This window comes from Lampetra fluviatilis, chromosome 3 (assembly GCF_964198595.1).
Source record: "Lampetra fluviatilis chromosome 3, kcLamFluv1.1, whole genome shotgun sequence".
In the NCBI taxonomy this organism is placed as follows: domain Eukaryota; kingdom Metazoa; phylum Chordata; class Hyperoartia; order Petromyzontiformes; family Petromyzontidae; genus Lampetra; species Lampetra fluviatilis.
Window position 1 is genome coordinate 18,376,736 of NC_136277.1, and position 25,815 is coordinate 18,402,550.

The window sequence follows — 25,815 nt, forward strand, 5'->3', positions numbered from 1 at the left end:
AGAAAGTTTAGATTAAGTTTAGATGATGCTACGTTATGTGCTAGCTAGTTTTACTTCAGTTAGCGAACTGGCCCTCCGATCACGCCACGCGAAAAATGCTAACGTAGGCGGCTAGGCAAGCTCGAAGGCTCCGGCGTGTCAAAGAATACGCCCAACATGGCAAACTCGAAATTTGATTGGTTAAAGAATGACAATCAACAGCATCGCCCCCATTTACTTCAACAGTACAGGGGATTCTCTCGACATTCTGAAGGCCTCAGGGTAGATTTTTCACCCGGAGACAGCACAGGTGGAAAATCTGATTGGATCAAAGCTTTAATTTATACGAGCTGCACTGGAAGCAGCGCAACTGAGGGAGAGAGTAGCAATGAAGTGACGTTAATAGACTGAGGGAAACGAACTTTGTAAAATAAATATAGCATTAAATAAAAAATATATAATTTTTTGATTCTGACAATCTCTAGGCCAGCAGAGGAGGCCTTGCTGGCCCTGACAAACCCGCCTCTGGCGGTGAACCATGACCATGCTTGGCCTCAGAGCCCCCGTTATACTTCTGTCATGTGCTGAGACGAAGCAGAAATATGGAAACAATGAAATAAAGAGATGAACACAAATTGCAGTAGAGTAGCTTTGGAACGTTGAATGTGATCATGAAAACGAGCATACCGTTTGTGCCATCAGTGCACACTGTCAGCTGTGACGTGGATGAGAAACATGGAGCCCGACAAGGAAAAATGTTAACCAATTTTTAAAAGTGCACACAGAGGCATGGATGCTTGGCATTAAACTGAGAGACAGACAAAGGAACACATGGCTCTAGAAACAAACACAAGCCATAGGTGAGATAAAAATGGGCTTGGGCAGGACAGTTAGCGAAAAGGCTGATGGACATGACTGGCGACTAATGACCGTGTATCAAGTGAAGAGCCAGTTTGATTTTAGTGGTAAAGTAATACCCCCGCTTTTTCATCGATTCGCAAATACCTCGTCCCTTTATTCAAACCACGACCTGATTTGCGTTACCTCAATCCACGTCACTGACAGCATCATCCGTCCGTTCTCATATCCGTCACCTCAGCCTTCACCTCCACCTACCCTGGACACGAGCTACTTTGCGTCGCGCATGAATAAATGAACTGTACTGTAGACTACAATATATTATTTATCTTTAGTATTTTGGTGATTTTTTTTAAATATCGTGTACTGTATGTGTTGAGTACAGTATTTTAAGTATTTTTCGCAATATAAAGTAACATTGTGGATATGTCTAGGATGAAGATGTGCACATTAACACACAGCTTCACCATACCCTCTGTTGTCTTTCTTTAGCCCTCGCCACGTGCGGACTACATTTGCTTTGATTTACGTCGATTCGATATTCGTTGCAACTTTCAGGAACGCATACCCAATGTAAACTAGGTTATTACTGTATATAAAATAACACAGATTCCGACTATATTTCTAAAATCATGGTCATGACAGGTGTATCACTTGAAACAAACACGACATTTGTTTTCAAGCTTTTTTTTAGTTATGAAATGTGTTAGTGGAGGCATGTTTTATTCAGAACAAATATAATATACAGTACTAGCTTTACTACCCGGCTTCGCCCGAGACTTGGATTCTTGTCTTGGATTAATACACGGCCTACGCGGAGGGTGGGGGGGTGGGATGCGTGACGTCAGCAGGCACACTGCGTGACGCTGCCGCATGCGGGTGACATCACAGATGTGACGTCACCGCTCACTTGCCGTGCAATATATTATATCCATTATTGTGCCCCCCCCCCCCCAAAATACTAAAGTCTATTTTTATACTTTTTGCATTGTGTACAGTCTGGAAGCTACCCACATGCCACATTTCAAGTTTGTTGCATGTCGGGAAGTATGCTAAACATTTTGAACAGAGACATTCACAAATTTCCCTTTTATATATATAGATGATAGATGATGAGACAACACCTAGTTTAAATATAGAGATTTTGGAAACATTAAGAAACTTTGTAGCAAAAACAAACTGAAAATCAGCAAATCATGTTAATTGTAATATATATGGTGTGAAAATCTAAAAGTTTAAATTTAACACTGAATGGAACATACAGTTTCAGGCTGAGTTCACCTAAAATATTACAAACCTAAATAAACACGTATAAAATAAACAAAAAACAGTAACACAAAAGTATTTTTCCACACAGAAAGCAAAAGAGTAATCATTGGAAAATATGCAAATTTGGTATATATGTAAGGAAGCAAATTCTGTATCTTGTCTAATCAGCTTCTAAAACTATCAACATTCATGTTTATCAATCAGTGAAATTACGTGAGATTAACTTTTATTCTGATAAGCAATGTGTGACATCATAATTATACTTTTATTTGCCAAATCTATTTTTTGGGAACGTGACCGTTTTATAATTTATACACTATCTCAGATTGCAACGCTTCATTTTTGGAATGAGTACCTGCATTAACTGGGACATCAACCTTTTGTAGCATGCCTTGTGAGCAAATAGTAATTATAATGCTAATGGTGAAAGCTAGAAAAGGCTATATAAATTATAAATATCACTATGATAACAAAGACATTTGGATACACTGAAATCACAATACGGAATGGAAAGCGTGATATGAATTTTTTAGAATTTAAATTCTCACAAAACTCCATGAACTTATCTGCCAGTGCTGGGAAGAAGGAGCAATGCCTGAAGACATGAAAGAATCCAACATCATCACCCTGTATAAAAACAAGGGTGACCGTGGGGACTGCAATGACTACCGCGTCATCTCCCAGCTGAGCATCGTGGGGGAAACCTTTGCCCGTGTGGTCCTCAGCAGGTTACAGATACTAGCTGAGAGGACGTATCCTGAGGCTCAGTGTGGCTTCAGAGCAGGAAGGTCCACGATTGACTTGCCCTTCTCCTTGCGTCAGCTACAGGAAAAATGTCGAGAACAGAGAATGCCCCTGCACTTGGCATTCATTGATCTTACGAAAGCCTTTGACCTCATCAGTAGGGGAGGCCTCTTCAAACTGCTGGCAGTCATCTCCTCTTTCCATGACAACATGAAAGGAACAATACAGCACAGCGGCACCACCTCAGAGGAATTTCCCATACTCAGCGGTGCTAAACAGGGGTGCGTGCTTGCCCCAACACTGTTGGGCATCTTTTTCTCACTTATGCTCACACATGCCTTTGGGACAGCAGAAGAGGGAGTCTTTCTCTATACAAGATCTGATGGCAAACTCTTCAACCTTGGCCGTCTCAGATCCAAAACCAAAGTCCGCGAAGTCCTCATCAGACAACTCCTATTCACTGATGATGCCACGTTGACAGCTCACACAGAGCAAGGTTTGCAGACACTCATCAACCACCTTGCCAATGCCTGCAACAACTTTGGCCTGACAATCAGTCTGAAAAAGACCAATGTCATGGGCCAGGATGTCAGAGACACCCCTTCCATAAACATTGGCAGCTACACCCTGGAAGCCATTCAGGACTTCACCTACTTGGGTTCCACCATCACCTGCAATTTGTTCCTTGTCACAGAGATTGACAAGCGCATTGGGAAGATGTCTACAGCTATGCTCAGGTTGACCAAAAGAGTGTGGGAGAACAAATCTCTAACGCTCAACACCAAAGTACAGGTGTATCGGGCCTGCGTCCTTAGCACCCTCCTCTATGGGTCTGAGTCCTGGGCAACATCCGCCCATCAAGAACATCGACTAAGCACATTCCACCTCCGATGTCTTAGGCCAGGGGTCGGCAACCAAAATAACAAGAAGAGCCATTTCTTTCCAATTCGGTACAAAATTCAGTATTTCAAGAGCCGCAATGCATCTGAGTACATACTGTACATACGTACATATTGTCAAGAAGCAGCCCGTAAAGAGCCGCATGCGGCTCCGGAGCCGTAGGTTGCCGACCCCTGTCTTAGGTGCATCCTCGGTATCAGATGGCAAGATCGCATTCCCAACGCCTCAGTCCTCAACTTGGCCAATATTCCCAGCATGTACTCTCTACTCGGTCATAGGCGCCTGAGATGGCTTGGACACGTGCTCCGCATGCAGGATGGCAGAATACCCAAGGATGTCTTGTACGGCGAGCTGGCATCACGCACACGGGCCACTGGTCACCCAGTCCTGCGCTTCAAAGATGTCTGTAAACGGGACATGAAGAGCTGTGACATTAACCCAAATGACTAGGAGAAAACTGCCGGCGACCGACTCAGCTGGCAGCAGGCTGTGAAAACAGGCCTCAGGAGAGGCAAGGAGAAAATTCACACTGCTTGGCAGACCAAGAGGGAGCGACGTAAAGAAAAAGCAATAAATACCTCTGGAGCTGCCACCGCATTCACTTGCAATTGCTGTGGCAAGGACTGCCACTCAAGGATTGGCCTTCTAAGTCATTCTAGGCGCTGCAAAACCTACAGCTGACCTCGTAAGGCGCAAAAAAATTGTCTCTCGAGACACCCAGGCCTATGATGAGGAGAATTTAAATTGACGCAAAATACATGTATTTATTACAAAAATTAAAACACAATGTTAGTCATTAACATTGACTTAATGAGGAGTATGTGTATATTTATTTATTTTCTCTCACACTTATCCGGAGTGTGCTATCAGCATAATTTCATGACACAAACTGTCCACGATGATTTGTTGAGGAGCAGTGAAGCCCTTAGAATTTTAGGATGGCCCACGGAAGGTTTTTTTTCTTCCCCCAAGGACTTTCTCGCTCACCCTGCTACTGATTGTAATGCTTAATTGTCACAGCTGAAATGTTTTCTTATTTAATTGTAAAAAAAATAATTGAATGGGATGTTGCAGTCGTTGGTGATTGTTGGGCTGAGACCATCGTAAATTCTCCACACTTGAGGATACGGATTTGCACCCAGCATTTTACCATTGCCAGCTGAGCCACCTCCACAAAGCAGTCTTAAGTGCAAAGGCAGCGAGAGGAATTTTAAGTGTTGTACAGGACCACATTAGTAATATATGTTCAATTATATGTATATAGCTATATATATTCGTACATACACAAATGTATACAGCAGTTTATTTGCATATAATATATCTCCATAATCAAGATATGGAAATGAGATTAATATAATAACTAATTTCCAGGTAGTCATGGGGAAATAAACATGAATTCTTTATGCGCACCCTAATTTACATTTTAATTTATTGAGGCATTCCACATGCATATTAAAATGTAGATGAGAGAGCAGCCAGATAAAGAGCTTTACAGATTATGTGTCTAAAGCTGGACCACACTGAGGACGATGCAGTGTTTGATGGGGGATTTTTTGGGATTCATGAGAGTTGCACATTTTGTTTTACAGTATTTATATCTAATAATTATGCTCCTCTTGAATTGTATTACATTCCTCCGTGCGTTTCTCTGCATATCTTCATTAGATGCAGTGCTTGAAATGTAAATCATTTGCGACCCTTTTGAGTGAAGGTCTCCCATGCCGTATAGGCCACGGGGTTGACTTAACCACACTGTCATTGTAGGCCAGTGAAGGTAACGGCCAAGCACTGGTTAAGATAGCACTTGCCACTGATGTTAGTTGTGTATAGGAATCAAACTCAGGTTGTCGCATTTATAGCGTGGTGTGCTAACCACTGCGCTAATTGCCCCTCCCTTATATAGATGTTACATCAGTATTATACTGTATTGTTTGCATCAAAGCAATAATTAAGGACAATTGTTCTCCTTTGAAGTAACTCATCTTTGTCATAGGAATGCATATTTTCACCATAGGCTCAGGACCGAGAGAGATGATCATTGTCCACTGCTCGCTTGACCATGGAGACAGGCATGAAAGTTTTCACAGTGTATTTGTATCAACATTCTTTATGGATAACAAAAGCAAAAGCAGTCGGGAGATGATTCATTTAGAATATGCTTTGCTATGTATTTTGAACTGCTTTCGCACCGTATGTAGCCAACCGTGCTTATTGGTGGTGCGTGGAAGGACAACAAACTAAACACAAAAAGCAGTTATAAAGAAATATTTTCAATCTAGATTTAAAAGTGCATAGTTATAGTGACTTACTAATATCGGAAGGAAGAGCATTCCAGATGGCGGAAGAAGCACATCTGAAAGCGCGTGATGCAGTGACTGTGTTTGTTCAATGGCAAGCCAAAAACCGCTGTGAGGATGACCAGAATTCACTTGATGGTTTATGCTTCTTGACGAGATCAGCAAGGTATTGTGATCATTTGTGGCAATCACTGTGATGTAATGAGTGCGACCTTATAATGTATTAGTTCGGCAACAGGAAGCCAATGTAGCTCAGTGAGCACTGGACAGACATGGTCAGATCTTGCAGGACCCGTCATGACACATGCAAAAGAATGTTGTATATGCTGCAGCTTGGTAATGTTTTTACCAGACGTCCCGTAGAATAGTGAGTTGCATTAATCGAGCCTTGTCGATACTATGCTATACATCACTGTGTTTCCCATGTCATGGCTCAATAGTGGCCGAATGTGTCGTAGAGCCCTGATATGAAAATTTCAGAACTTGACTATATTTTGAACAAACAACACATTCTAGTCGAGTATGGTGCCGAGGCTCTTTAGATGAGTAGAAAACTCAATCCTGGAATCCGCGACTGCCACACCTGATCCTCCTAATATTTGTTTTCGCCTGAGTGCTAACCAGCAGAATTACAGATTTTTTTTCGATTAAGCAGCATTTTGTTTCGTGAAAACCACACGAGCAATCTTCGAGGTTACCAAGGCACTCCAATACCGAACTTTGACTTCACTGCGGTATACAATTGTGTGTCATCAGCATACCGATGGAACTTGATGTCACGCAATGGGATGACATTGGCAATCGGAGAAACGTGTTATGAAAATTGAAGGGCCTGAGGACGAACCCCAGTGGTACGCAAACTAGGTACGGCATAGGCGATGTTCGTGCCCAGCTTGACGAATTGTGATCGACCATAGACTGTGATCGACCACAACAGTTCTAAATTTAAATGGCAACCATATTGTCAGTATTACTTATGCCCTTTAAGTGCAACTCGAAGTTTATTTCAGCAAAATATATGCAACAAAACATTGTTTTCATGTCGAGACAAGAAGCTCTAATGCCTCTTCATGGCTGTCCTGTGCTGAGCTCTCATCAGACCAGGTTCTCAAAGGATATTAATAGGATGCATTCAATTTCACCCACATATGATGTACTATTTGATTTAAGCAGGCGCTTGTATTGTATCCAATATCAATTTACATTTCTTAATGTACAACAAAAACTTGAAAATGTCAGGTGGCTAATTGTATCTTTCGACCTTAAGACGTGAGCTGTTGTTGAGGGGGAGGTGGATTTTAGCTGTGGGGTGGGGGGCAGTGTGGGGGAGGGGAGACCCCTGCTGAATGTTCACCTCCCTTCTTTATTCTTATGATCAAGTCAACAAATATTCGTAAAGAGCCTTTCTTCATCAATTTCAATAAGATTGACCCATCTACGTACTTGTTTAAGGATGGGCAATATTTCTCGTTAGAATAAGCAAGTGTCTCATTCTAACTGGTTACTGCTCTTCCATGGTCGATAGTTCTCGAAAAGGGTGTGAGACTGTAAATACGATGCGAGTCTCATGTTTGCCATATAGTTTTGTATTGTTATCATGTGTACACTTTTGGTCACTCCACAAACGGAAATGTAACATTAGCATGTAATTGGCATCTAAATAAAAAAAAACTGCGTCAAATATCGCTACTCACATGAATAAATGCATGTTGTGCAATTGCAAAACTTAACATGAATGATAAAATCTGTGCATCGTTATATGCCTAGGAAACACACCTGTGATGAACCGATTCACCCCATGGAAACTCAATCGCTCTACATATTAAGCCTCTCGCCACAATCAGACAATGTTGATGAACCTCTGTGAGGCTAATTCATGACGATCCCACTGGCGATAGTTTTGCACAGTTGTGAGCACCACTGCCCCACGTGGCCTGATTTCACCACGTGGGGCAGTTTGTTCAGTGATCGGTGGGTCTTGCTTTATAGTGGCTTGTCTTTCGTTTTTCATAATATCGATGGTGATTTCATGGATATTTGTTTATTTCTCTCAATCCATCCTATGTCTAACTAAATTTTCAAGCCACGAATCTCTTCACGTTGTGTATAGTATGTCGAAAATGTTAGCTTCTTCAATAAGATAATTAGAAGAATAATGTACAGGCCGCTTGTTATTCTACTCCTAGACGACAGCCTTGCCAAGCCATGTTAGTCGTGGGGGTTGTTTGATCATACTTCACCACGCTGGTTAGTGCGTTGTTAAGTTATTGTCACGTTCTCACTCCAGTTCCAACATCACTGATTCTCTCATCATTAATGACCACTCATTGTTTTGCAAAGGTAAATGGAGGTACTGTACTTGTTTTTGATATGCTCACCTGTTGCTCTGTTTACATTTATTTTTAATCTTAACTGGAATCTTCATCACATTTAATACATTTCGCCAAGCTTTCAATAAATCCACAGTTACGCAAACAGGTGAACAGGATGTGTTTACAGTGTTGTTGAACGTATTACAAACAACAACACGTGGCTTTGTGAATGCATGTACTGATACACATTTTATTTACAGATTCACAAACATAAAGTTGAAGTCGGTGACATTTGAGGATTCATTGTTCAAGAACTGCACCTTCGAATCCATCACCTCAACCAACACCTTTTTCAAGAACTGCACATTTGAAGGCACTAAGTTTTTTGATACAGGTAGGCAGCAATGCACCACTCGGCACCATGTTGTAGAGTTTTACAGTGTCACGAGTTAGGCATTCTAACGATCTGTTATTTACATCATTAGATCTCCTTTGTCAGTACCAAAATATAATAATAGGGGTTTTCCCCTTTTTTCTGGCAACAAAACTGAAGCCTTTTTGCAAGGATTCATGTCTGCATTAACCACAATACTTGCAGTCAAAATGCAAACAAAAAACACACTATGATAATATATGCATTGTCCTTGAAACTGATTGGTCCACACCAAGGGACGGCTTTCTTTTTAGCCTCGACCCAATTGGTGCTCGACCAGAGGACGCCAAAAGGCGTACAGCTCAAAGACAATGTACTATCATTGTCCTCTGGTCGAGCACCAATTGGGTCGAGGCTAAAAAGAAAGCCGTCCCTTGGTATGGACCAATCAGTTTCAAGGACAATGCATATAATATCATAGTGTGTCTTTTGTTTGCATTTTGACTGCAAGTATTGTGGTTAATGCAGACATGAATCCTTGTAAAAAGGTTTCAGTTTTGCTGCCATAAAAAAGGGGAAAAATCCTATTATACGATCTGTTATTTGCCAAAGAATTGTGCTGGAAACTCCTCTTGTTTTTCTTCCGTTTGCCTGGAAATCATGATGAAGGCAGAGTTAATCTAATCTCCTGGACTAAAATTACACTTTACAGAGCTAATTTGTATGAAAAAAAAGCTAATAATGTACAATCCATTATTGATTGTCAAAAACAAAAAATTGCAACGAATGTTATTACATGTTGATACATTATTTAAGAGTTTTTTAGGCAATGGTTATGAACAAAGATGACGACAAACGCAGTCAGAACTCGCATTCAGATCGTCCACAGCATGAACGGCATGAAAAATGTTTCACTTTTATAAGGGCTCATAAGCATATGGACTGCCATGGCTACCTCAGAGTAGTCTATGGATGATGGAAAGATAGATGAACGGTGGAATTCCTGAAATTGCATAAAAATACCAAATGGTAATACGTAGTTATGCATTGTACCGCTGTTTCCGATAGCATTGTGACGAAATAATGTGTATTAAAAAGGATTTTGCTGCATTAGAAAAGGAAAGTTGTATTTGTCTGACTGTTCACAGCATGTTAGACTTACCACAGACTGCCTAATCTACAGCATTCAACATTTTACAGGACATACAATGAAATGTATTTTATATTGATAATTGTTTTTCTCTTTGTGTTATTATAATTTTCGTTGTTACATTGTGGTGAGCACTTTTGGATTACATTTTATTTTGTTGTGTTTATTTTTATAGATACTGTAACTTGCGATTATTTTTCTTGTTTTTTGTGTGTGTATGTGTGTTGATTTTTAGTGGGAAGCAGTAGTGTAGCGGTTAGCACACTGCGCTACTAATTTGACGACCCTAGTTCGATTCCCGCTCACGGCTAACACCAGTGACGATTATCTGAACCGGTTTTGGGCCTCCTCTAGGTCGACTCAGCCTCAAATGAGTACATGGTGTGATGTGTAGACATCGCCGCTAGGGAGACAAAGGCGGCCGGGCGTGGTGCTTGCCACCCACTCCCTTGTGTGCCGTACCGGTCTTCATAGGTGCTACTCACTAACAGCACTTGCCCCCCAACAGTCTGTTAAGGCTACACGGGGGATCTTTTGTCTTTGATGTTTAATGCCAATGTTATTACCCCCTTCCAACCCACCCGCAATGGGCCCCACCAGACCTGTTTGAGTTCAAGTTCATTGGGACGGTGTTCATCAACTCCTCGTTCATAAACAGCAAGAAGGGTTGTCAGATTGACTTCAGCGACGACTTCAGTGCATACTGGGTCTACTTTGTCTCCTTCCTGGGCTCGCTCGCTGTGCTGCCTGGGAACATTGTCTCTGCTCTGCTTATGGACCGCCTTGGCCGCCTTAAGATGATTGGTGAGTGAACGGCCAATTCCGTCACAGGGTATTAGCCGGTTATTAATGTGTCACACTGAGTAACCCCCACCACCATGTTACCTTTGGCTAGGGGCCATTTTACATTATGAAGCATAGTTACTATGATACTATTGTATGTGTTATCTTCATCACCTATATATTTTGAGTTTGCACGTTCTCTCCGTGGTCACGTGGATTTTTTTCTCTGAGTTCTCTGGTTTTTCCTTCCACATTTTAATGGCTGCTATAAATTTGCACACGATAAGCCACTTCTTTGAGCTATCATTTGTGGCCAGGTCGCTTTAGAAAAATAATCTAATAGCTCAGTGGGCTTCAACTGGTAAAATACAAATAGTTTCGTTTTAGTTTTTCAGTCATTTGCTTACATATCCTATATTTTGCACCACCTATCGTGTTTGTATGTTGTTATTGTAACTTTCTGATATTCCCCTACTGGACAACTTTGAAAAAGAGGTTTATAGCTCATTGGAGTCCTCCAGTATAAATAAAGATTCAGATACTGACCATTATAATATATAATAAATACTGTACGTTTTACTTTTACCTGCATATGAATTTGCTAATATTCCTTGCATGTTATAAGCATGTAATTCATAGATTCAACAGTTACAATACATTTTTACAATCAAGATATTTAAATGCTAACGTTCATGCAAATCATATGCTAATGTTACAGTATGAGATAATTTAGTAAACAAGACTGTTCAAATGAGATAGAACAAATGATAAACAATACAAAGGAGAGTAAAAATGAGAACAATATTAAAGTATTCTACAAAAAACGCATGAATCGTGACAATTGTTTAAATCACTATCAACGTAATTGTTAAATATTGATGTGCAAGTTCCATATGTGTCTACGGAGATGCAAACTTAACCACTTGTTGCTTATTTTTTCAGTAACGAAGTTAACATGACCCGCATGCCTTCACCAGAAATTATGCTGCTTAATAACTCCTATTATTGGGCTTTCTTGATTGCATGTTACTTTTAAATAATGCATACAGTAAACAATTAACCACACTTAATTCTGCACAAAATCATTCCTCATCTCTGACCCCCTTTGCTGGAGTCTTCTCCCCACATCCCCGCTGTGCCAATTGCTCCTCCGTGAGCATTATGAATATTTTATTAACTGTAAAAAAAAACACAAGCGATCTCCAATTAGTATGTTTAATGAGTCTACTATATGCATATCTCCCCTTGCACTATAGACCTTGCCCCTTTGAAAACCAACCATTTTGGGCTCAATTAATTTGTTTGAAGAAGCCCGTCTTTTTACCGATGTTTTTCTGGAGAAATGGCCAGCCTTTTTTTCTGCAATAGCAAGTGGAACTTGCAACTAAATGCGTTGCATCAGGTGAAAGCATTGGCTTCAGCCACATTTAATAGTGGAATCCACAACATATAAGTGGGCCTGTGTTCAGGCTTAGGTTGGTGTAGGAGATGGGCCACGACAAAATAAAATGGATATCCACCTTCACGGATGTGTTACAGCATGGGTTAGCATGTTCAAAAGGTATCAAATGTTTATGAGCTATTGATATTGGCGACTGACAAGGGCCCTTTGCTGAATTACCAGCGGGAATTTTCCACAAACTTTGCAGCAACTTCATGCAGCCAGGATTTGTGAAAACTACTTTCACTTCAGCAGGAAGCTTTCCACCAATCTGAACCTGGCTCTGCAGGGTAATAATGGGTGCACACATCTGGGCTGCAAAACCGACACACTCGCACCACAGTCATGTGAATATACATTTTTGCTGATAATTCACTGTACATGGGGTATGTAATCTATGTTACGTCATCATGTAACACAACCCCTCCATGCCCCAAAATGATGTTGTAACTAAGTTGTTAAAAAGTACAACCTGGTAGATAACTTATACTTAAACAATTAATGTGGATGGCGTTCATTGCTATTCGTTGGGTCTTTCAGTAAAGTCACGTAGATAGATAGGTTAAAAGAAAATAACAAAACTACGACGTTTCGATCACAACACAAGCGGTCGTCATCATGAACCTATCTACGTGACTTTACCGAAAGACCAAAAGAATATGAATTCCTGCAGTCACGAAAGCTTTAAGTCGGTGTTCATTGCTGTTGATAGTCCTGCACCCGTAGTGTCAATTCCATGTCCCTGTGACAGTGGACAGTCTATCCATAAAACAACCAATGTTGACTGCCCTGCACGTCTGATCTAACTTCTGGTGGTGCTGTTTTGTATCAACAATGATGATGGGGGGTCTACCAGAGGTGGGACAAAGTCATTGTTATGCAAGTCCAAGTCGAGTCGCAAGTCATCAAATTCATGACTCGAGTCTGACTCGAGTCCAAGTCACATGACTCGAGTCCACATCTCATAGGTGGGACAAAGTCATTGTTATGCAAGTCCAAGTCGAGTCGCAAGTCATCAAATTCATGACTCGAGTCTGACTCGAGTCCAAGTCACATGACTCGAGTCCACACCTCTGGGGTCTACTGTTTCAGAGTATATTGTGAGTATTGTCATCATTATTAAATAAAATGTATTGCAGCAGTGCGTATGTGTACAAAGGTAAAGATATCCTGTAATAGCCTTAACAGCCTAAACAGCCTTTTGGGGAAAGTGCTGTTAGCGGGCACCTGTGAAGGCCAGCACGGCACATAAGGGAGTGGGTGGCCAGCACCATGCCCATCCGCCTTTGTCTCCCAAGTGGCGATGTTTACACACCGCACCGGGTACTCATTTGAGGCTGAGTCAACCTAGGGGAGGCCCAGGACCAGTTATGAAAATCATCACTGGTATTGGCAGTGAGTGGGAATTGAACTCAGGTCGTCAGGTTCTTAGCGCGACCCACTAACCACGACACTACCACTCCCCCCCCACACACATAGAGATACGTGTTTATGATTACTGTAGTTATTTTATAAATAATATTGAATATCATTGTTATATAACTTAATCCATAACTATGTGATGTCATTCAGTCAAGGCATTATTTCTTCTTTGATGGACACTTACGTCATTTCATTGTTAATTGATGTAATTATTTTTGTTACCTTAGGCTTTGAACAATCCACACACAAAAAAGCATTGGCACAACCTCATAACTAAATGCTTGTTTAAGTCACTGTAGAGATGATTGAAATATCGAAGTTTATTAGCAATAAAAAAATTATGTATCAGTCTCAATCGAATAACTGCAGGTGAAATTGAAAGAAAAGTACTCATGGCACCACAACTCTAATTATGGTGTTTGTCAAGGATTTACGATCAAGTTTAATGACCATTTTTTTTCCACAATCCTCATACTGGTATCACGTAACACTTTGATATATGTATCACAAAAAACACGGTTGAACTCCTTATTCTTGCAATGCCTATTTCCTCTGCCCTAAATCCGTACACAAAAATCCTATTATCCACATATCCATTCCTCCTATATCATTTGTGTTTGCAGATAGTGTGGGGAAATTACTCCTATTATGAACGCGTGAGCAGAAATAATTAGTCACTGTGTGGATTAATGGATTGAATCATAATGGATTGATTATGTTGTTGATAATGATGATGTTGATATCCCGTTGCTGTTTGCTGCGTGATCCCATGATCTCTTATTACATGAAGATAAGAGGAATCCTATTATCCGCTTATATCCATAGCGTATTTGTCACTGTAGCCGTCTCCTGCTATCCGTGATTATTCGAGCAGCATATTCCTCCTGGCATTCATGTTATCTCTTTGCTGTGAAGTTGTCCTCGGAAACACTACATGGAGCCTATTATACACCCGCCACAAGCAGTCACCCAGAAGTGGAGGCAATTTCCTTTGTTTATCCATATTTATCTGCGGCCTCACAGGTAAGATAAGATGAGTCAATTTCAGAGATAAACATGGATAACAAGATTCACAAAATAGCACCCCCTATATCGACACCAATAAGAATGGGTCCTGCTGTATTGGCGAGGAAAAGTTGTGCATCTTGGACAGACAGTGCACCAGCACTATATTCTGATGAAGTCATCGTGATGGCACGACCACACTCAAAACTATAGCCCACGTAGCCATAAGCAGCATCAGTGTAGTTTATTGGTCTCGTTCCACTGAGACTCACCTCACCGCTCGTTATTGCGCGAGCACTGGGAAGAGTTGCTGCTATAGTAATAACTTGCCAAATGTTGCTGTCTAAATCATATTTTATCACAGTGTCTGTATACGACGTTTTTGCAGGCGTATTGTTATTTGATTTGAAAAGATGCTCCAAAAGTAATGTTGAATGTTTTTTTTTTACTCTCAATCTTTACTTATTTAAACATGTAAAAATTTACACTTTATTTTCATTCATGGGGTTGTCATGATCATTTGTTTTTCAACACGTGGTCTGTATCCTTGTCCAAGCACTTAAGGCTAACGTGGAAGCAAAGTAATTTAATTCACGTCATCATTTCACTTGTGAACAGACTGCTGCAAAGGAGTGTCCTTTTCAAAATGTTGCCCATGTAGGTCATCCTTTAAAGGATGAAACGGCTGAAAATCTGAGGATGCCTGGTCTGGGCTATATGGTAGACAGTGCACCACCCTCACCCAAATTGTGCAATGGCCTTTGATTTCGTATGGCTCATGTGTGGTCTGGCATTGTCGTGTTGTTGGAGGGCTACTGCCATCGAAACAAATTCATGAGATTCAAGCCATTCTCATGAATTAATATCCACAAATTTAAGACGTGACTTTGGGGAAATATGTTATAACTTCTGGGAAATTCCTCATAATTTATGTACAGTATTTAAAAAATATATATTAAGGCTTATATAACATGACAAAATATGTTTTTAAAGCTTGGGTAGCGGCATTTACTGTCTTCTGCATCTCTTTGCAACTGTAACCAACATTTTATGGAAATCCCATGAACAGATTACTTAGAGGAAAATAAGGGAAGGCATGGCTCTACATCATCAGAAACTGGAGAACCTGGAGAAAAAATCCACACGACCACTGGGAGAGCATAATTTCACATAACTGTTCATTGTTGTAATCAAAGGCCACAAAGTTAATTGTACAATGATGCCTTGTGGAAGGAATGTCGCAGTTGGTACTCATCCAGTTTGTGAATAGAGCTGAGGTTGTAGAAGGCAGCAGCAGACGTTTCAGCAATTGCAGTGAATCAGTGCAACATGCACAGCAGTGGCCTCTTCACTGCTTCTGTCACAACTCTTGAGAGTAGTGGCATGACCCTGTCTCTCTCACGCAGAAGTGAGCAAATTGGCCCTAACCCCCCCCCACCCCCTTCCTGTCGTTTGCAAACACCAATCGAGCAGTGCTGCTAAAATAAAAAAAATGTCAAAATGTTTCCTTTCTCAAACAAATATTGAGCCATTGATGGGAATTCTACATTACCAAAATGTGGGGTTATTCGCTCTATGTAATGTCTGCTAATACAGTAAAACCTTGGATTGCGAGCATAATTCGTTCCGGAAACGTGTTTGTAATCCAAAGCACTCGTATATCAGTTGTGATCACGTGACGCTCGGCGGACAAACAGTATACGTGCTACTCGTATTGCAAGACCTCGCTCGTTTATCAAATTCATATTTATTAAAAATTTTGGCTCGTCTTGCAAAACACTCGCAGACCAAGTTACTCGCAATCCAAGGTTTTACTGTATAGTATATGGGGTGGAGTGGCGGTGCAGTGGTTTTTACACTGCGCTTATGAACCCAGCTACCCGAGTTCGATTCCCAACCTTAGCTAACATCAATGGTGAGTAATATTGGAATCCACCCTGCACCTCCCCCCACCCACTTCACAAACCCGTACTGACTAGTACTGTGAATACTCTTTGGTTCTTTCGGAAAAGTCACGTAGGTAGAAATAAAACAATAAATCACGACGTTTCGAATGCAACACAAGCGCCCGTCTTTAGCCGCGATGTCTGCTGCGAGCAGCACGATGTCTGCTGCCTTGTGTTCAAATCAAGATTAGTACTGTGAAGTATGGTAAAATAAAACCTATAACCTACACACTGTGGAGAGGCCTCATCCAGCAGTAAAATAACAACGTGCTGTCATTATTTTAATTACAATACAATAAACCCTTAATATTCGCAGGAGATACCTTCCTGGAGAACAGCTTGAATATTAAATCGTCAAATATTAATATTCCAATCGTATGATGAAAATAGGATTAGGGGCATAAACATATCTTACATTTTCTTGGTTCTTTCGGTAAAGTCACGTAGAAGGGAAGTAATAAAATAATAAAGAATAAAACATAATAAAACAATTCTCACGACGTTTCGGCCACAACGCAAGCAGCCGTCCTCAGGCGAAGAATGAGACATTATCAAGCTAGGAGCTTATATAGGTGTAGCGAGGAGGAGCGCCTTAACAAAAGAATGTGCATATGAAGAGGAATTTTAGCATACCAATGGGCAATGCGTAGGAGGGGGGGCGGAGGGGTTTCAAAGTCCCATTATGCCCATGCATTATGCAGGATCAACAGCACCACGGGGGGGCGCAAGGAACAACGTTAATAAAGGAAAGGAATGTTAATGATATGTAGCTGCATTTACCAAACAACCACGTAGAAAACCAAAGTAAAAACTACATAAAAAAAAAACTAAAATATAAACTGATACTTACTATACTCTACAATAAGCTGAGTTACTAACAACAAATAATAAATTACAATTCTACGTCGTAAGAAGTATATAATATACTTCCATCTAAACTTTATTCTCTTAGCATATACAGTACTATATACTGCCATAGATAAGCCCAACATTAAATTATATACTGTATTGCTGTAAACAACCCTATACTTTATACATTTTAATATAACACTATGTATTATTCAACTCACCCTAATGTGTATCGAAATGGTTTATTACGTCCTTCCAATGATTGCTAAGCCTGAATCCATCTTCTCGGTTAAAATTGTCTCTGTGTTTGTATATGTGGATCGCCTCATGAACGAATCTCTCATGATAGCCAGATGGCTTGCAGAGAACCTCCGTCTTGGAGAAGTCAATGTCATGTGAGCCCACTGAGTTGTAACAGTGGTCTGCCACGGCTGAGGTGTTTGTCCTACCGTGTTTTAGATCAGCTTTATGTTCACGAATGCGGTCTGAGACGTGTCGTTTGGTTTCCCCAATGTAACTGCTACCACAGAGGCAACTTAGTTTGTAGACGCCAGGGTACTGTATGTCTGGAATCACATCTTTTACAGACGGTACCAGATCACGGATTTTATGTACTGTGTTGAATCGGACCTGGATCTTGTGTTTAATCAGGATTTTGGAGATCTTTTTGTGACCCCAGCAATGTAGGGTAAGGTGATGGTCTTGAAAGGCTCCTCAACAGGATCCTTCTTAATGGTTGGAGTGATGGCTTTGCGGATTGTGTAGTCGGAGTAACCATTAGCCTTAAGAGCTTGGCGTACGTGTTTGAGTTCACTGGAAATGTGTTCATGGTCGGAGATGCATTGGGCTCTATGATATAGAGTCTTGATGAGGGAATTCTTCTGGGATGGATGGTGGTGGGAATCCGGTTTTAGATAAGCATTCGTGTGGGTGGCTTTCCTGTAGACAGAGTGGCTCATTGAACCATCAGGTCTCCTTTTGATTAGGACATCCAAAAAGGGTAGCTTGCCATCATTTTCGACTTCCATGGTGAATCTGATGGCTGGGTGTATGGAATTGATGTGGTCGAGAAATTGGTCTAGAGCAGGCCGGCCATGTGGCCAGATGACAAAAGTGTCGTCTACGTACCTCTTCCATAAGGTCGGGCGTAGAGTGGCAGTCTGGATGGCGTCCGTCTCAAATTTCTCCATGAAGATGTTGGCTACAACCGGAGAAAGGGGGGAGCCCATTGGGGTGCCCTCAATTTGCTTGTAGAAGGTTCCATTCCAGGTGAAGTATGTATTGGTTAAGCAGTGTCTCACCAGGGGGGGTACCCCAGCATTTAGTCCTTGATGAACCAAGTCTTCAATGATTGCGATGGTGTCGGGCACAGGCACCTTGGTGAACAAGGAAACCACATCAAAACTGACAAGCAGGTCGTGTGGGGACAGGGCAATCCCCTTGATTGTCGATTCCAGGTCAGTAGAGTTTAGTACTGCAGAGGTGGTTTTTCCAGTGAAAGGCCGTAGGATTTCGGACAAAAAACGAGCCAGTTTGTAAGTGGGGGAGTTGATAGTAGAGACAATGGGACGAAGAGGTGTATCTTCTTTATGTATCTTTGGCAAGCCGTACAATCTTGGTGGCCTGGCTGCAGAAGGTTTCAACGAGAACTGTTTGGTCTGATCAATTAATGCGGTTGAAGCAGAAATGATGTTGTTGGTTTTGGAGACGAGGCTGTTGGTGGGGTCTCTTTTTATTTTTGTATAGCTGCCATCGTTGAGTAGTTCTTGAATTTTGTTGTTGTATTCTATTTTGTCCATGATGACAGTGGCATTGCCTTTGTCGGCTGAGAGGATGACAATGTCATCCCTCTTTTTTAATTGAGCTAATTCAAAACGCTCATCTTTGCTGATGTTGCTAGCTGGCATCTTAGCGTTTTTGAGGGTTACAGAGATTTCAGATCTTGCTACGTCTGCAGCGATGTGACTCAAGCCCTTGAGAGCTACATCTACTCGAGCAATTATATCATTAACTGGTATGTGTCTAGGTGTGACTGCAAAGTTTAGTCCTTTAGCTAAAACGGATTTCAAACCTTCAGAAATAGGACTGTTACTGCGATTAATTACGACTTTGTTAACATCTAGCTTTTTCAATGTGTGGGTCCGGTTTCTTGTTTGAGAGGCGGTTGAATTTGGAAATCAAGTTGTCCTTACATTTAGTCGACATAGCGGCAGCTGAAGAGGCAGTCATTTTTTCCACGTGTTCCCAATCCGATGTGGACATTGTTGCACTCAAAGATAAGTGTGATTTGTAGAGTGTCTTGTCTAACTGATTTAAACATAAACATACGAACTTCCCCCACACCTCCGATTAGCACGGTTGGCTACGTACGGTGTTTAACATTCACATAATGAATACATATTTTGTATAATATTGTGTTATTTAACTTACCTTTAATTATGATGAACATAAACGCACTTACCTGTAAACAGTGCGGCAGACAGAGGCAGACTGACTGCCTACACTCCTTGTTGGGTAGTCGTCGCCTCTTAATGGCCACGAATATTTAAAATACAACCCCGTGAATTTCAAAGAGCATGATAGTAAATTTGTCGTGAAATAGCACCGCGATTATAAAAAAAATATATAACGCAAATGATAAGGGTTTAATGCACACCGTGATTTTTCAATTGTGCCTATGACAACCTCGGGGCAATTAGATAGAGTTTTACATTCTGCGTTACATTTAATCTTCGACCAACTTAGTTCTGTCCATCACTGTGAGCTTTATATTAGCTCTTATTTCCTCTTTGACACAAAATAAATCACACTGGCTGTTTTGTCAAAAGGCACACATCTATACAGATATCCCTCGATTTAGGAAAGGAAGGCGTTCCTCAAAAACACTCGTGTAAAAGGAAATTTCGTCAATTGGAATGGGTTGTCCCATTAATTTAATAAAAAAAATTAGGGGGGTGTGTTTCGGACAGTCGTTAAAACTCCACTCCGAACCTAAAAATATACACCTTTAATAACTTTTCACAATACAAAAATACAGAAATAAATAATAAATAAAGTAAATATTGAAACTATTGAATAATAAATTTCGATTTAAAGCTTTTGTGACTGCAGGGATTCATATTCTTGGTTCTTTCGGTAAAGTCACGTAGAAGGGAAAGAACCAAGAATATTGAATAATAATTAAATTTTAAACAAAAATAATTCACCTTTACAGGAAACTCACCAAAACATCTGCATGCTGGAATGACTTGGAGGCATTACTGTGACACTGTAGGAATAGGGTGACACCCGCGGATGGATGACGAGGCCTCCCGGCTGGTTCTCGTTTGATTCCATGGCTTGTGCTGTGTGAAATTTCATTAACGCGGAAATTCGATTTCGTTAATAAAAAATAAAGTATGCATCATTTCAGATTTGAAGCTTTCGTGACTGCAAGGATTCATACTCTTTGGGTTTTTTCGGTAAAGTCATGTAGGTAAAAAATAAAATAAATGAAAACAACTAAATTAAATCACGACGTTTCGGGCGCAACACAAGTGTCCTTCTCTAGGTGGGGACAACGTAGCGAAAGCACAAGACACACTTAAGCAGTTGTGATTTAATTTAGTTGCTTTCATTTGATTTTTTTACCTACGTGACTTTACCGAAAAAAAAACAACGAGTATGCATAATTTGTCAATTGCGTGAACACGAAATGTTGTAAACCGAATATTTGTAAATCAAGGGGGATGGATACCTGTACAGTGCCACTCCAGTTCAACTAGCTGTGTTCTGTGCACGACAAAATTATTGGAATTTTATGCGACTCATAATACATTGTCACTAAAGAGCAATTTTTTTTGTCAGAAACCTCATGCACAGAGCTTCATTTCCTTGAATTATATTGCTTCACTGAAGGAATCAAGTTTCTTTAGCATCTCCATCTCTTATCTCTTTTCATCGTACAGATTGACTCTCTTATGGGAAATCACAGATGTTTAAAAAAGAAATCACTGCAATGCAGGTATCCTTGACATTTAAAAGAAAGTTTTAAATTTTAATAAAGTGACGATACATTTTATACTTTCATTATCAATGTTTACATAACATTGCAACAGTGCACTTATGTTACGATACTAGGGGAGGAGTGGTGTAGTGGTTAGCCTACCTTGCTGCAAAACCTGAGTTTTATTCCTGGCCATGTCTAACATTATTGGTGAGTGATATTTTAATTGGTTCTGGACCTCTGCTAGGTTGACACAGCCTTAAATGAGTACCTGGGTTTGTGTGTTACATCAGCATTATGGAAACAAAGCATGGTGTTGGCTACACCACCCCCTTATGTACTGTTTAGGCCTCATTAGGTGCTCTCTAGCAACATTTTTCTGTAATAGTCTATGTAGGCTATATTTGTAATCTTTGTACGTGTCATTTTATTACCAGAGAGACACACCAATGATTGTGGGTAAGTGTGAGTCTTTCCGATTGGGACCTGATTGATTGGGCACACTGGTAGATTGTGTTAGCATCTTTTTGTTTGTCTTGTCCCCACACATTTTATCCCGATTGTGCTATTGGTGTCATATGAGACGAAGTATGCGTCTGGAACCGAATACCACAGAGCTACAGTACCTCTAAGATGCATTCAGGACTTCTCTGGTCTCCAAAATAAGGGGATGGGCAGCACTTTCCCACCAGCCTTGCAGCAGCGAGTAATGTTCAGAGCATGACATTGTTCAATTCCCAGAGCTGCAATTTCGCCAAATTAAGTGCGGAACCTAAATTTAATATTACGATCATCGGTGATGTGTTGAGACTCTCAACTCATTACACCTGAGACCTGGTCACCTTTTACGTCCTTGCCCTGTTTCAGGGCTGGCTGTTATTCATGATTTTGCCTATTTATTCCTTGAAACACCACACATTGCAAGTTGAATTAGCTCATGGCATTTGGGGAAATGTTTTTGCTGTTGAATATTTTCTTTTGCATTGTGAATCTGCATTAGTGCAAGGTTTTGGTATGCTGTATCAATGGGATTTCACCTACTGATTTTAAATAAAATGTATTAAAGGCAGCAATCTTGTATTGTTTGGAAAAAAAAGATGGCGTCACAAAAGTTATTCCGGTGTCACTTCAGTAGGTTTCATTTGCCATCTCATCGACTTTGTTGAAGTGTTCCTTTGATTTGTGCAGAGAGTGGTAAGAACACATTCCTGCGGAGGGAGCTGGTAGGAACGTTGGGTTGCTCGGTCAATGGCCAGGGTCAATGGCGGCGTGGTGTATTCCGTAAATATGCCCGACTGTGAGGGCGGGCACAAGCCGGCGTGAGTAGGTTTAACGTTGAGTTTTATAAGGGCACCACGGGGTGACCAGCCCCTCCCCACCCAGTCCCACCCCTCCCACCCCCCACCCAGCCCCACCCTCTCCACCCTCCCCACCCAGCCCCTCCCTACCCTCCCCACCTACCCCCACCCTCCCCACACAGCCCCTCCCCAGCCTCCCCACCCAGCCCCTCCCTCCCCACCCAGCCCCTCCCTGCACGACGGACAGGCACAATAATCCCCTGTGGGCTGGTGGAACCAGTGGGTTCCTACCAGTAATATGTCTATATATGTGTATACCAGAAATAATTCCATCCCAATACTATATGAGAAATGGACTGCTAACATTTAATTGATTGATTTATGAACAATTCGAATGTTTGGGTGCTGTATTTGAATCTTTGAAGTTGTTTGGCTCATTGCAGAACCAATCTGACACAACAATATTATTTAGTCATTGACGATGTTCTGTACCAGTCATCTTGCTGTACTTGTGAACCTATTTGTGGATTTCTACAATGCAGATCTGTTCATGCTTACTGCACATCGATAAATGTATTTTTCTGAATAATAACTTTGTTATTGACGATTAGAGAGACTTTGTTTTTACACTTCTCTGAACTAGTTTCCTGAAAGCTGCACCGTATGGGTCACGCCATTATATGTGACACCTAATTCCCAACATGTGGCAGCAGGGCACCATGGCTCTACAGTAGTGTGTGTATTTCTGGTCAAGGCTGAGAGGTCATATTACGGTCATTGCTGTTGATTTCACCAAACCTCGCCATTTCTTTCTTTTGCTGGAATCCCATTGTCATTGGGCGCCACAGTGGTGAGATGTTAACTACCTTGCCTGGTATACAGGAGGTCTTCGGTTCGATCCCAACTCTGACGCCTGTATGTTTGGAGTTTGCATGTTCTCGTGTATACTTCTCCGGGTCCTCTGGTGTTTCCCTCCACATTCAGAAACATGCATTTGGAGTATTTGGCTGCAATAAATGTCCACATGGTAAGCCACTTCGTTGAGCTATCACCTGTGGGCAGATCGCTTCTGAAAAAGAGCTGTATACTGTAGCTCAGTGGGCTTTACCTGGTAAAATGAAAACAGTTTTTAGTTTATTGTCATATCACCAATGCAACCTCCGAGGCTCTGCTCTAATAAACTATCCCACCACATGGCTCCCCATGGCCTTCGGTCTCCTCTTTGGTCGTCGATCTCTGGGGTCTGTGCCCCTATCTGGGTTGGTACATCACCGTCAACACTAAAACCTCTTGGTATAACGCCAAAGCTGTTGGCCCTATTGATGCTTCAGCCCCCTTCTGCCTCTCTTCTCAATCTCAGTGTTTGTCTCACCTGATGACGGTTGCTTGTGTTGCGATCGAAACGTCGTGATTTATTTATTTTCTTCCTACGTGACTTTACCGAAAGAACCAAAGAGTATGGATTCCTGCAGTCACGAAAGCTTCAAATCAAGATTTAATCTCAGTGTTGCTCTGTAAGCTCCCTCTACTGCTTCTACCAGTGCTTACATGTTCAGGTCTGTTATAAAATATCTCACATTATTTCACACGATTATTGTCCCACCCGTGTTATTCTTTTATTTGTTTTGCCTTGTAAATTGCTTTGTCGGCAGAATGGCTGGAAGAGGGAATTTTTGTATTCCTTCATACTGCGTATTGGGACTAATTACCCACTTCTGTCCTCCAACCCAGTGAGAATTTGTATATTTTATATATGGGGCCGTCCATAAATGACGTCACGCGATTTTGGACGATTTTTGACCCCTCCCCCCCTCGTCACACGGCGTCACAAAAAGTAAGACCCCCCTCAAATATGACGTCACAAAGCTCTGCCCCCCCCCCCCCCAAAACCATTATTCCATTTTGAAAATAGAATATGCTTCAAATCGCTTTAAACTATTGTCATTGTAGTGCGTATTTAATCTGGCGCTGCACTCTGATGTTGTAGGAGAAAACATTTATTAAAAAGTCTATTTAATTAAGTAGAACGTGTTGTCTATATTTATTTAAAATTGCGCATTTTGATGTGACGTCACATTTCTCAAACCCCCCCTCGTCACACATCGTCACAAATGTCTGACCCCCCCCCCCCAGGTGCGTGACGTCATTTATGGACGGCCCGTGAAGTGTTAATAATGACCACCGGATCGGTGATGCTATTTGTGATCAAGTTAACAAAACATCTAGATCTGTGAGGCTACGATTTTGGCATGAAGTTCAAGGTGGTCACAAATCATTAATACTCATTTTGATTCCTTATCCAAGAAAGCTACACTGAGTCGCTGGACTCTTTTTCAAGAGGGTCCTGCATTGCGTTTTTTATGTTCAGATGTTTTCAATCACTGAGCGTTTATATCAGTGAGATGAAACTGGAGCATCCGGAAAAAAATACTGTGCGTGCAAGGGGGAAACACTGTATCCCCGTACGGATGTAGACAGATGGCGGTTAGTCCACTTGCTGTACTGCATTCCTCTGGCGAGCCAGGATAAGGCACCTCGGCCGCCATGGGAAGGGAGTTTCACAACATGTGTGCGTCCATCAACCCTCACTGCCTCCCCAGTACTGAATTACAGGCGTGCGCCAGCCCTGCCCTGAATTACATTTGATGATATGCGTCCTATATTTTCTTTCAAACATATCGTATGCCATGCTCTGCGCATGTTTTTAATAGTTTTTTTATGATTAAATCTGAAACAATTTTGAAATGACCGAAGCCTTTAGATAATTACTTAATTTAGCCATTTTATTAAAGGGAAAAAAACATAAACAGTCATATTTACAGTTTTTTTCTCATTATACAATTTTAGGTTAGGCACTGCTCCATTTTATTCCGTGACATTTCCATGGAAGATTGTTTATTTTCTACACTTCATCCATGAATTTAGCAAAACATTGCATTGCCAAAATTATCTCCTTACTCATAATACATCACTCTAAAAATGTATGTACATAAAATATTCTCTTGATCATTTGTATCAGCGAATATTTTGTTTTATGAACTCTAATATCTGTACACTGCTCTAGCATTATCCTTTTGCGATAAATAATGTTTGGTGTGATAACCTTTCACCTAATTGCATATGGTATTTAATCTTTTAAACACAGGACCGGATATTTGTTGTTATTATGGGAACCTTGGTAATGTGTGCTTGTGTCATACATCT

The 25,815-nt window shown here is 41.1% G+C and overlaps 1 protein-coding gene across 1 annotated transcript in view; it reads left to right on the forward strand.

The window, feature by feature from the left end:
* LOC144953784 (synaptic vesicle glycoprotein 2C-like) overlaps nucleotides 1-25,815 on the forward strand; it is an 88,613-nt gene that overhangs the window by 55,037 nt on the left and 7,761 nt on the right. Inside the window, exons 10-11 of the mRNA XM_078884429.1 lie at nucleotides 8,620-8,753; nucleotides 10,483-10,686. Of these exons, the coding sequence (XP_078740555.1) occupies nucleotides 8,620-8,753; nucleotides 10,483-10,686 (338 nt within the window). The remainder of the gene's footprint in view (nucleotides 1-8,619; nucleotides 8,754-10,482; nucleotides 10,687-25,815) is intronic.